General features: G+C 40.2%; 1 protein-coding gene across 1 annotated transcript in view; it reads right to left on the minus strand.

Moving 5' to 3' along the window:
* CDH26 (cadherin 26) overlaps positions 1 to 13,529 on the minus strand; it is a 115,968-nt gene that overhangs the window by 67,370 nt on the left and 35,069 nt on the right. Inside the window, 2 exon segments of the mRNA XM_075176774.1 lie at positions 482 to 598; positions 8,990 to 9,046. Of these exon segments, the coding sequence (XP_075032875.1) occupies positions 482 to 598; positions 8,990 to 9,046 (174 nt within the window).

The following is a 13,529-nucleotide window of genomic DNA, read 5'->3' on the forward strand; positions in this document are numbered from 1 at the left end:
TTCATTGTGCTGACGTAATCACTGCTTTTGGAATATACATTTTCACATGCACATTTTGTGATTTTATATCGAATTTTGTAAGCAATAGGGCAACATTTTACATATGGTATTTATGATTACTATCACAATAAACCCTTCATACTGGTCATATAACTCTGAGATAAATTAGCATTTCCTAATATCCTACAAAAATGGATATGTAATTCACTATAATACACAAGAATGGTGAAGTGATTATGTAATTAAGCATAGTTTAGCCTACTCAAGAGGTACACAACCTATGGATCTCCAGAAATGCTAGATCATTTGTTGGTATTAGTAATATGCTATTTTCTGCGATCTAAATGATGTCTATAAGGACTCCTCTGTCTATAATAAGTATCACAATATGAGTAGGTGAGTAATACAAATAAATATATAACAGTATATTGAAATCAGAAAGCAGCCTTCACCAGTGAGCTCAGCTCAGTCTGTTTCTTACATCTCCAGCATGTTTTGGAAAGGGTCCTGAATCGTTCTCCTCCAAGACTATAGTTGTGAGAACCCATCTTCTCTTGGAACGGCGCAGTGGACGATAGCTGTCTGCAAGATCTAAATTCTGTGTGAGAAGAATGGGACATATGAATAGCTCAGCTCCAAATTAATAAGCACCAGCAGTTACAATTTCCATGAGGGACAGTAATTGCTATAAAATTGCTATAAAGCAAAGTAAGCACTAGATGAAACTCTTAGACACAGCCCCAGGCCTCTTTCATTTTCCTCTGCATAAGTATCTGCACACCATATAAGAAGAATATACTCCTAGAAAATGAAGATCCAGTATAAATTATTACTATTGCCCTTAACTATCATTTTATGAGTCACTTGACTTAACAAGGAGCAACAAACCCTTAAGATTTGAAACCGCCAACTACCTCCAAAACAGCTTGATATGTCACCTGTATCAACTGTTTGGTGAAGTTTAAGTATTTGCCCTTGGAATTTCTTGTCCCTGTTTCAGAAGTGGCTAAATATTCAGTATAGTTTCTGTCATTGTATATACATAATGCTATTTTCAAATTGTATTCTTCCATTTTAGTCTTTATAAGTTAAAGTGAAACTCCAGACAATATATTACAGTAAACTTGTTCCCCTCTATAAGAACCATAAAAGACCCATGCCTGTGTTAGATGACAGTCATCTGTGCTGGCACCTTCATTTGCTGATTCTTTAGACATGAGTGCCTGGAGAGTTTACAATATAAACAATGTTGTGGCAGGTTTATTGTGTACCAAATTCTCCAGGAATCATCCATTATAGGCACTATTTGTGGTGGGTTTCTCTTGAAAAGCATGAGACCCTGTAGTTTTACTAGTTCAGGATGGGAGAGGTGTTACGTTTTTAAAAATAAAATGCATTGTCTGGAGTTCAACTGAAATATGGGTTCTAAATTGTATAGCTTATAGTACAATGTTCAGTTCACATCATTCTGGTGTTTTGCTGTGCTCCAAGAAACACATAATAATACTCTGAATGTAATATAAATACATTGAAAGTATATGAATAAATGGTGATGATGATGATGATGATGATTGAAAGTTTATTTCAATAAATCTGCATCTGAAATGTGGATATGAGTAATGATTAGCTACAGTGGCTATAAAAAAAAGTATTCAACCTTTTAGCATTTTTCACATTTTATTCTTACATCATGGAATCAAAATGGATTTATTTGTGAATTCTTAGCTATCCTTTGGCATGGACAGTTTCTTCCATCTCTGTCATAAAAGACTGTAACCTCCATAATTAAGGTTATACATATCGCATTGTTGCTGGGTGCCCCAATAGGCATGACAACAAATCTGTTGAGATTCAATGTCAGCCAAAAAATAGAGGAAGAACTCTCTTCAAGCAAAAGGAGAAGACCAACCTAGCCTGAAGAAGACAGAGCCTCTTCAATCAAGTACAGCACTGAATTGGAGATTAGGCACCGCCAGCTGGAAAAACTTGAAAAAGAGGAAGCGGAGGAAATAAGACCTGGTTATTGCATGGAGCAGGTAAATATGGTTTTCATACTTTAGTGGTATACTCTTAAACCACTGATGGGTACGAGGTCCATGGAGAAGGTAGTCAGGCACAAGAACCGTTAGTTTATTGTAGGTCTTCAATCATTTTTGGAGCACATTTCATTCAGGCTTCAATCCTGTAATTTATCAGGCTTAAAAGCCAGGGAACAGTGATTCAGGCTGAGAACCTGCCAAGCATTGTACTTGGCTCAGAGCTTAGGAAAGTTGGGAAACTTAAAGTCAGGCATAGCCTGTGGCCACATTATTTCAGGCATTAGGCCTGTGAGGACAAATCAGGTACTAGGCATACAGGCAGTTCATCCCCAGTTTTAGAGACTGCAGCCAGTCTATCGCTGACATCTTGGTCCTCATATGCCTGTCTAATCCCCGGAGGCCATTTTGTTAGTGATCACATATAGATATGTAAATTCTCCCTGTGTTTATGCACCCTGTGGTCAGATCCCCATCAAAGTTAGGCCAAGGGTGGTCCCTATTGTATTGTGGAATTGTACCGTGTGAAGTTTTCGTATTTTTTTGTTATTATTGTTTACTCTGTACTGCTGTTCTCCACTATCCACTCCATTGTATATTCTAGTGAGTAGGATCTGGTCAGGGATAGTGCACTACACCTAGCCTTCTGTAGTGTTACACATGGCTCAAGTGCAGTTGTTGGAGCTGTGTTTTTGTAACTAGACTAGAATGGGTGGGATACACTAAACGGACTTTAGGGCCAGTCAGCCATGTGGGGAGTGATTTGTTCAGCAGTAAAGAAAACTTGACATTTCAGGTGAGAGGTCTGAACTTGGTGTTTGTTTGTCCTTGTGTGTCTTGTGCTTGTTCCCTACACAGTGTTGCTGGTCAGCGGTTACAGATAGAGACCTTGAATATGGCAAGATGTATAGGAATCCATGCAAGGGCAATTTGTACAAGGCTTCAAGGATAATTGGTACACCCCCATGTGAAGTCCTTTTGTGGATGTCCCAATGGTTGCGTCGTAATCAGGTAACATCTCTGTGCATGTTGTCATTTTCCACAAGCGTTATACCAGAGATACCCCCTTCCTTACATAGTCCCCTCTCAAGTGGATTATCCGTTTAGGAGGACAGCTTCTACTAGACAAAAAAATATTAATATAATGTCAGTGGAAGGAGATTTCCACACAACAGTAATAGTGGCAAGGCACAGATTGTGCTGAGTTATGTCCGAGACATACTAGACATAATAATAAAAACACTGTTGATGGTAGTTCCCAAAATATACTTGTATAATGAGGATGTCAAAGACAATAAAAGATGATTGTTGGGGGATATAGAAAATACCATTTTACAACAAATATCTCTTATCAATTAGAACAAATTTATTTAATCTAAAGCCCAGAATAATATATATGATTATGAGTTTGACTCCCACCGAAGGCTTTATCTGTATTTATGTTCTCCCTGTGTTTGCGTGGGTTTCCTGCCACACACCCCAAACATACTGGTAGGTTAATTGGCTGCTGACATAATTCTCTTAAGGGTGTGTCTGTGTGTTTTAGGGATCCTATACTGTAAGTTTCAATGGCACAGACTGATCGGAGTGACAAATATTTTGTCCAGCATTGCGAAATTGGTGGTAATATGTAAATAAAGAAGATGATGATGATGATGATGATATAGTGACTGACTGAATGAATTTGCGTTAAGAAATGCTATAGAAATAAGTGAAAATTGATAAACAGATAAATAAAACACATTTTTTATGATTTTATTTCTATTTTGCAAACTTTACTTAAACAATAATATTTAGCTCTTTTTAGGATTTGATAATAACACAATATGATTTTCTCAATCGTTCAATAATAAAGGTTACGTTTTATTATTATTTGGTCACCACAACTAAAATAATTTCTTTATTTCACTTTTCTTTGTGAACTTGTACATTGAATTACATTGGGAGCAACTCCTTTGTAATAAAAAGAAAACATACTTTCATAAGGAGTGTAAAATTGGAGTACCAGATCTACCAGGATATTGCAATCTAATATAAGAATAAATATCTGATGCAGTTATATATTTCTTTGTATGACAAGACTCAATGGTGCACAGTGCCCCATCTGAGGAAGCATCTCTAACTGGGTGATGAGTGTCACATAACATTTTATATTTATCCGATTCTTTAAATTGTAGTCAATGACACCACATAGCACAGAAATGATCACATCTGTCCCCAGCCTCAAGCATAATTTCCTCCATGTTCATATAAAATTCAATTCTTGCAAACTAACCTCTCAGGGTTGGAGGAGAAGGGAGCTCTCCACCACATGCCTCCCAACTGTCCTGACTTCAGCGGTACAGTCCCAATTTCTGGGTCCTGTCCCACTATCCCACCCGGGGACATGTTCTTCCCGTAGGTAGAATTGTCCGGGGGGGGGGGGATATATCTAATGAATAGTCTAGCACTGTCAGGGGGCATGGCTGCATCCCCATCGTGACGTGGCCACGCCCCTGTCATCAGGTGGTACAACAACTTTTATGACATTATTCAAGTGTTTCAATAGTGACTTTTTCCCAAATTGTGAAGTTTTGGAGCACTCCCACCAAATGTGGAGAGTGTTCAGTTTAGAGATGCTCACTGACCCCCATGTTTTGGTTTTGGTTTTGGATCTGGATTACCGTTGTGTTTTTGTTTTGGTCTTGGTTTTGCCAAACCGCCCTTGCGTGTTTTGGTTTTGTTTGGTTTTGTTTTGCAATTTTGTTTAAAAATCAATGTTTTTGGGCAGAAAATAACCGAATTTAGTGCTCCACCTATTTCTTGGATAAGTAATGTAATTGTAAAGCTATATAATAATGAAAAAAACAGTTTAATTCCTGGTAGGTCATCATTAATTCTACACACAAACCAGATTGTCTTCCTCTCCATCTATGCATATTGGCAATGCAGCCATCGTCTTTGGGTGTATATTACACCCTACACTTATAGTTAAATATAAAGAGAAATGGACAAAGGCAGTTTGGTTTCTGTCTCTCTAGGCCCCCCTCCACTTGTGGAAAATACTAAAAAATTCAGCCGTTATAGACTGTACAATATAAATAAAAATGGACAAAGGCAGTTTGGTTTCTGTCTCTATAGGCCCCCCTCCACTTGTAGAAAATAGTAAAACATTCAGCCGTGATAGACTGTACAATATAAGTTGAAATGGACAAAGGCAGTTTGGTTTGTGTCTCTATAGGCCCCCCTCCACTTGTAGAAAATAGTAAAACATTCAGCCGTTATAGACTGTACAATATTAATTGAAATGGACAAAGCCAGTATGGGGTCAGTCTGTGTATGACACCCTACCCTTATTGAGAAATTGCCAAAACAGCAGCCTTTCAAGATTGTACGTGATATAGAAATGCCCCAAGTCCCTTTCCTATTTGGGGGTAGATTGCACCCTACACTTATACTTATAAGTATACTTATTTTTTTTTGGGTGTGTTTTTTTCCCTGATTTAAAAAGACTATGTACTTTTACATAGGCTTTACCAGATGACGTACAGGGAAGACTACCATCAGGACTGGTGCCAGCACCTGCTTGCTGATTCTGCTCATATGTGGACTGCTTTGAATCCATTTTAATGAGCCCAAAGCACTTGTAGTGCAAAAAATGTTATAGATACTGCTGATAAATATGACTTTTGACAGCCAGAAAAATTAGTGTTTCACACTGGGGAATATGGGACACCCCCAAAGCACTTGTAGTGCAAAATATTGTATAGATAGATACTGCTAAATATGACTTTTGGCAGCCAGAAAAATTCTTGTATCACACTGGGGAATATTGGACACCCCCAAAGCACTTGTAGTGCAAAATATTGAGGGGAAAAAAAGCCTCCTCTATCCTCCTCTCTTCCTGCTCTAACAATTGCTAATAGAATTGGTAATAATAATAGAATTGAATAGTTTAGAATTAAAATAATAATACAAAGAATAAGGTGTACAAGTATTGCTCTGTCCCTGCTCTAATACAGCCTGTGACCTAACCCTGCTCTCTCTCCTTCTGTCCAATGGTGATGGATTGCTGTGAAGGCGAGTATTTATGCTTTTCAAATATCGCGAGAGCCAAGCTCTGAGATCCGAATACGTCATGATGATGTTTTGCCTCGATTTCGATTCCGAATGGGCTGGAGAGTACAGAGTGTCACTCGCCGGGGTATCGGCCAGCCCACCCGACCCTTGGCAAACTTACCTCGCTCCGGCGCTTCGCTTGGTCCCGGGCGCCGCCATCTTGGATTTGGGTCTGCGCATGCGCAGAACCGCGATTTATAAAACCTATGGCTGTCTCCTCATTGGCCAGGCAATTTTGGCTCCAAATACAAAAGGCACTTCCTCCATTCACTCAGTGCCTGTTCCTCAGTTGCCTTTTGGTGGCTGCTCCGTATCCTGTTTGCTTGCCTGCTAAGCTGACACTCCAATCAAGTACCGGCTACTCTACTTGTCTGCAAAGCTGACACTCCAATAAAGTACCTGCTACTTTACTTGTCTGCAAAGCTGACACTCCAATCAAGTACCTGCTACTTTTCTTGTCTGCAAAGCTGACACTCCAATCAAGTACCTGCTACTTTTCTTGTCTGCAAAGCTGACACTCCATTCAAGTACCTGCTACTTTACTTGTCTGCAAAGCTGACACTCTAATCAAGTACTGGCTACTCTACTTGTCCACAGAGCTTACGCTCCAATGAAGAACCCACTACTCTACTTGTCCACAGAGCCTACGCTCCAATCAAATATCTGCTACTCTAATTGTCTACAGAGCTGACGTTCCAACTACGTACCTGCTATCCTACCTGCTTGTCTCCTGAGCTCACGCTCCAACTAATACCTACAGATCCATCCTCGGTCTACGGAGCTGACGTTCCTTCAGCTGTTCCGGTAATTCAACTGTCCCTTGTCTCCTGACTTCCCAAGAGGGTCTCACTCAGTACTCTGGCAGGGGCCGCGACCTGCGAGCAGACGCAGCTAAGACCATACTGCTTTGCGGCAGTTACCGGTGAACACCGTCTGCTCGTAAGACTCCGCGCCCTGTTGGAGTAGCGTTAAACTGTACAGACCCTAGGATTTGCATCGTAAAGACCTGCTATCACTTGAGACCGTGACACCGAGCCTACTCGGCTCGGTACTCGGATAGGCGAAGTTCAGGTGGGTTCGGATCTCTGGGAACCGAGCCCGCCCATCTCTAGTTCAGTTACATCTCCAGCAGATGTTGGTAACACTGTGCAGGGTGTTATTAAAAGGCTTTAAAATCTTATTGTAGGCTTCACATTTTCTAAAATTTGCTTTAAATGTTCTGTCTTCTTCTTGCAGGAGCTCTTGTTTGGAAATGCACAAAATAACTCTGGTACCTCCCCCAGACAGGTGTATTTATTTTATATTGAAATCAATGAATACATTTTAACTGTACACAGGTGGACTTCAATCGTGTGACCTCTAGGGAAAGCTTATCGCTCCAATGATTATTTGGGAATATCTTACCAAAAGATGTGAAAAGTTATGTAATCAATTATTACTTGTCTATTTGTAATTAATTAAGAAAACACTTTAGAATTGACTTTTCTTACTTCCAGAGTATTTTTTGTTGAACATTGGTAGGAATTCTCGAATTTTGATTTAATAATGTAAGGAAATAAAATGTAAAACATGACAAAGGAGGTGAATACTTATTGTAGCCCTGTATTAATCCAATATATAAAACGCATGCTATCTGGATCGTTCTTTATAAATATAAGCTAGCCCATCCCTAGATCAGTTTGTTTTTACTTGTAAAGTAATAAGTATTATTATTATCATTATTATCATTTATTTGTTAGGCGCCGCAAGGTATCCGCAGCGCCACACACAGTACTAACAGTAGACTATACAGGGTGAAACCATACAGAACAATGAATAAAAAGTACCAATACTTCAGAAACTCCGGCCAGTCGTATGCAGTAAAGACGGAGCAGAAGAACAGGTATGGAGACAGGAGGGGAGGGGGCCCTGCTCATATGAGCTTACATCCTAAGGGAGGGTAAACAAAGTACACTAAAGATATAGATTAAACTATACAAAACAATTAGCAGCTGATCTAGACAACTGTGCTCATGTAAGGACTCTTAAAATGTAAATGTGAAGTGAGGAGTTTATTCTACCCACTGTCCTTTGAGGTCATCAACATTAGTTATCTCTGTCACTCATCAGCCTCCCTACAATTTATGTAAAACTGTACTTTGCATCTTTGCAATGTAGGTGTGGTTGTGTCAATCTTCAACCTTGCAAGCACACCTATTTGTATGCATTACTCTTTTACCAGGCAGCATTACACGTTGACACCAGAAACTGCGGGGCCCAATACAAAGATAACATGGAGGCCCCCCTCATTCTTTCTTTCACCCAACCCCCATTTTCAAATTATCATATACCCAACATTTTCCTCCCTCCCATTCTCTTCACATATCCCCACCCCATCCCGATTCTATCAAATCCCTGCTATAGTTTACTTACATCTGTTTCTTCTTGCTGCCTTGTTTGGGGTCCTCTCCATTGACAGCATTGTGACATTATTAATTACATGATGTCAGCAATGCTGCCGGGAGCCAGGCACCTGTCTCTCGGGATACAAGATGTGCACCTTGGGGGCTGGGACTGGAGCAAATGGTAGCAGCCATGGGACCCCAATATGTTAGTTGTGGGTGTGGATGTGCTGCCTACAACAGGGCCAGCTGTCGCATCCCTTAATTCACTGTGGAGGATTCTCCCCGCCCTTCGCATCTTTGGGGCAGCTGCTGCCTTGAAATGGAAACTGCTACATCCCTGAATTCATTGCAGAGGCCCTCCTCCCTTAATAAATTTGTTTGAGCCCAGAGCCGGTGGGACCCCATACTGCTGTTGGGCTTCATACCTCTGTACTCCCTGTACCCAACTGATGGTGGTCTTGTTACACATACCCGCTTTGGGCGTTTCTGGACACCTCCTTTTGATTTCTCCAGTTGGGTTGTGATCACCTGATAATTACAGAAAAATACATTTTAGATAACTTTTCATCAAAATTGCATACATTTTTTAAATAAAACATTATTACACTCAGGGTTATTTACACATGAATTAATACATTCAATTTTATGGCAAACAAACTTTAGACTTCCTCTTTCCAGGAACTAGTGGTATCTTTTTCCATGTTTTTTTTTGTATTAGTATATTTTTCACATGTAAGCAGCACAGTTCATGCTTTTATGTTACTCTTATTTATTTTTTCACTTGTAATTTAAATTTTTTGCTACTTGGTCCTTACCAACCAATGATTTTTCCAATAATAACATATATGCTGATGTTGGATAAAGAAACGTGTGCAAATGGGGTATAACCAGTGGTGGGATTCAGCCGGTTCTCACCGGTTCGCCAGAACCGATGCCTATTTTTAGGCTCGGTACGGCGAACCGATGACTACAGGCTGAGTCCACCCATTCAGTGAGGAGCGGTGCAGAGGAGTCGGTGGCAAGCAAGAAGACAGAAGACAGAAAAAGAAAGAAGAGAAGAAGAGAAGACGAGAGAAGAAAGAACCGGATAGAAATAGTAAGTGAAAGAACGGAAGCAAAGGCAGCATGGCACAGTGTTTTGAGGGGCAGCAAAGGCAGCATGGCCCAATGCTTTGAGGGGCAAAAGTGGCATGGCACAGTGTTTTGAGGGGCAAAGGTGGCATGGCACACTGTTTGAGGGGCAGTAAAGGCAGCATGGTACAGGGTTTTGAGGGGCAGCAAAGGCAGCATGGCACAGTGTTTTGAGGGGCAGCAAAGGCAGCATGGCACAGGGTTTTGAGGGGCAGCAAAGGCAGCATGGCACAGGGTTTTGAGGGGCAGCAAAGGCAGCATGGCACAGTGTTTTGCGGGGCAGCAAAGGCAGCATGGCACAGGGTTTTGAGGGGCAGCAAAGGCAGCATGGCACAGTGTTTTGAGGGGCAACAAAGGCAGCATAGCACAGTGTTTTGAGGGACAAAACTGGCATGGCACAGTGTTTTGAGGGGCAAAGGTGGCATGGCACACTGAGGGGCAGTAAAGGCAGCATGGTACAGGGTTTTGAGGGGCAGCAAAGGCAGCATGGCACAGTGTTTTGAGGGGCAGCAAAGGCAGCATGGCACAGGGTTTTGAGGGGCAGCAAAGGCAGCATGGCACAGGGTTTTGAGGGGCAGCATGGCACAGTGTTTTGAGGGGCAAAACACATTTTTGTATACTCTCATTAGGGCAGAGAACAGGTTGTTAATTTATTTGAATTCTACCACTGGGTATAACATTACCAATTTAAGGCATATTTATACAATAGGCAAGAAAGTTAAAAATAAAACTGTCAATTGTGCTGTAATATATTACACAACAGATATGCTAGTTAATATAGATGAATGGTTAGTTAGGCTAAAAAACAATTTATTTTAGATCAAGCTTTTCAAAATAGTATTTTAGGAAGGCCAAACAACACCACCAGAATGTAACTCCACATGAGGGTTTGGGGGGCAAGGGAGGTGGAGAAATGTATCTGTATGAATCTCCCCAATTATTCTATTGGTAGAAATGTCATTCCTCAAGTTCCAGTGACTGACCTGACCAGTCAGCTCCACAGTTGTAGTATGAAATGTATGTTAGACAAATAATTGATAGTCACTGGCCCAATTCTCACATACTTAAAGTAACTCTAAACCCATGTTTAAAGCTGCACTACCGGTTTAAAATGCTGCAGAATAACATCACACAGCCTGGGCTGTTTGAATAACCATGGAGCCAGGAAAATAACTACATGGAAAGAAATCTTTCTGCAATTGTTATTTCATAACTTGGAGCGTGTCAGAAAATGCAGTTCTCAAATGTAGTGCAACATGCAGGTGCAAAACAGGTGACATTTCCATGTGGAAAATAAAGTAGTGAGGATGATGGGGAAGAATTTTGGAAGCAGGGAGATGACATAAGAACATTCTTTCTGCCACCCCTAGTGTTCAGCCACCACCGACAAGCGACTCACCTTACCTGATTGCAGGAGCAGTTAGAGGCTTGCCAAAAACAATTACATATTGTCACTTTCCTCACTGATATCTTCCTGAACAACCAGACTAAAACAGGATTTTACATATTTTCTATCCTTCATATACTGCATTCCGGGTCTGACTCATTTAGGAACGTAAATACTGATACGTGCCGTATTTTGTATAAAATCAAAGTGCACCTGCCCAGAACGCAACAACGTCCAATTCATCTTTAAGCGCAAAGGACTTTTAATACACCCTACGATTTCAGGGGCGGTAGAGGGAGTGGACTGGACGTATGCATGTAGTCAATTTACAGTAAGGGCGTGGCAAGCTTCAGTGTATGCAGTAGCGACCAATTTAAGTTTTGGACATTCAAAAATACTGGCTGGCAGGAGTAAGAGGAGACTTATCACTTTGCCAGCCAGCCCTGGATGCATCTGCGCATGAGTGACATAGCTTGTTGGTTCACTCATGCGCAGTGGAACTGGAATCTCTGACTTGGGTTTCCAGTCCAACATTCCATAAACAAAAGATAATTGAATACATTTTAAACAATATTTAAAAACTATGATAAAAAAATATATTCATTTTAATAGTAATCCTCCTTGAGAAAATGGTGTATTTAAATAAAGCAATTTCTCAGTGAATATCCCCTGCTATTGCCATTCTGAACTAGTAATAGGAGGACTACAGTGGCACTTGTACCGCAATTGTGCTAGTTAAATAGATTAGGCAACGCATGGAAAAGCTCTCTCCTGAGAAACACAGCAAAATTTTTCTCTGGCAAACTCAACCACCAGCAATAACCAACTGTAACACTTTGACAAACAGGGAGTAGCACTATGTATCATAAAAAGGCTCCATAGTATGAAAGTGGGTTGTTTGTTACACTGTTGCTAAGGATAATGTGATGTTTGGAGGATCCACTGCATTCTGTCTGTAGCTGCACATTGAGAGATTCTTGTAGATACAGTAAGTACTAATCAGTAAACTATTTATATTTTCACATTGCTTGAAAAAGTCCTGGGAAACAGCCACCACACCCAAATGGCATATCACTGGTCTGTCCTTAAGGTATTCTGAAGAAGAGACACATCTATTAACCTGCTTATGTTGGATTACCTTATACAGCCCTGTTGTGTCAATCAGACAGTATCAAGTATCGCTTAACATCTGTTTTAAGGCGTGTAAAAACGTCACTCTGCAGTATGGCACTGACAGAAATAATATTCCAAATGTCATTTTGTGTAAAGGTATTATAAGGGTTCTCCACCTTCACATGCCTTTATTTCATTGGCTGCATTGTTTGCATGCATTAGATCAGCTTTTAATAAATGCATCACTTTATATATTATATTTATATATTTTTATAGCTTATTTCTATGCTTTTCAGTCATGAATTTATAATAATAGCAGATATGTTTAAAGCAATGCATTTAAAAAGTAGCAGAAAGGCAAATAATATCTCATATCTCCGATGTTTGCTGAGTTGAGATATCATTTTCCATTTAATTTATCACTTAAGTCATGCAGGTCCCGATGAAGACCAACATTGAAGTGTTCACTTGCAAAATGCGTTGCTTCTATGGAGGATGAAGGAATTCATAAAAAACTCAGGATATTAAGACGACTTTGATATGTCTATTGCAATATTTCTGCAAAATATGTACACATGTCCCTGGGCCAAAGACATTCAGCTCACATGGGTGGGCAAAATGATCACCTATTTAGGCATCCAGTTACCCACAAATCATCATAATCTCTATGCTCATCCACACTCTTAATGCTATAACCAAACTTAAGGGTTGGGGTCATCTTCAGTTGTCCAGCATGGGAAGGACAATTCTAAACTCCAAGACAGATTTAGCCTCCCTAACATAACTTCATGCATCCAAGCAGCTCACGACCAAGACAGCTATACCCGCACTTTCCTAGAAAAATTCTTCATGGAGGCAAACATTATCAAGAGGTTCCAAAACATATCATAGACCACCCTCTACTACTGGCCACATGTAAACTTTTGCATAGAATTACAAACTTAATGATTACAATTCATTGACATTTGCCCTGGCATTTCAATATGGCATGGTAGCCTAGACCTTCACAACTTAGTTCAAAGCTGGCATAAAAACCATTAACAGCTTATTAGGTAGATCAGCAAAACAAATATACATATACTTAAGCACAAGTCGTAGAAAAATATGAAGCAATCATGCCATCTAATCTGGATTTTTTTCAAGGCAAACATTACAATGTGGCGAGAGAACTCGCAGCCTCGGATTGAAATGATCCCTAAGATATCATTTTCTCCAATACGCCCCCAAAGGCACCCTCCAGAAGTTGATACTGACTTCACGCCTTCGTTTTTCCATGTTTAGAGAATAGTCTTTCTACATTTTCAGGATGGATTGGCTGGAAGCATTGCTACAGAAAGAAAACCATGCACATATGTTTTTTGTATGTTGGCAAGTTTTATT

This window comes from Mixophyes fleayi, chromosome 6, assembly GCF_038048845.1.
Source record: "Mixophyes fleayi isolate aMixFle1 chromosome 6, aMixFle1.hap1, whole genome shotgun sequence".
Taxonomy (NCBI): Eukaryota; Metazoa; Chordata; class Amphibia; order Anura; family Limnodynastidae; genus Mixophyes; species Mixophyes fleayi.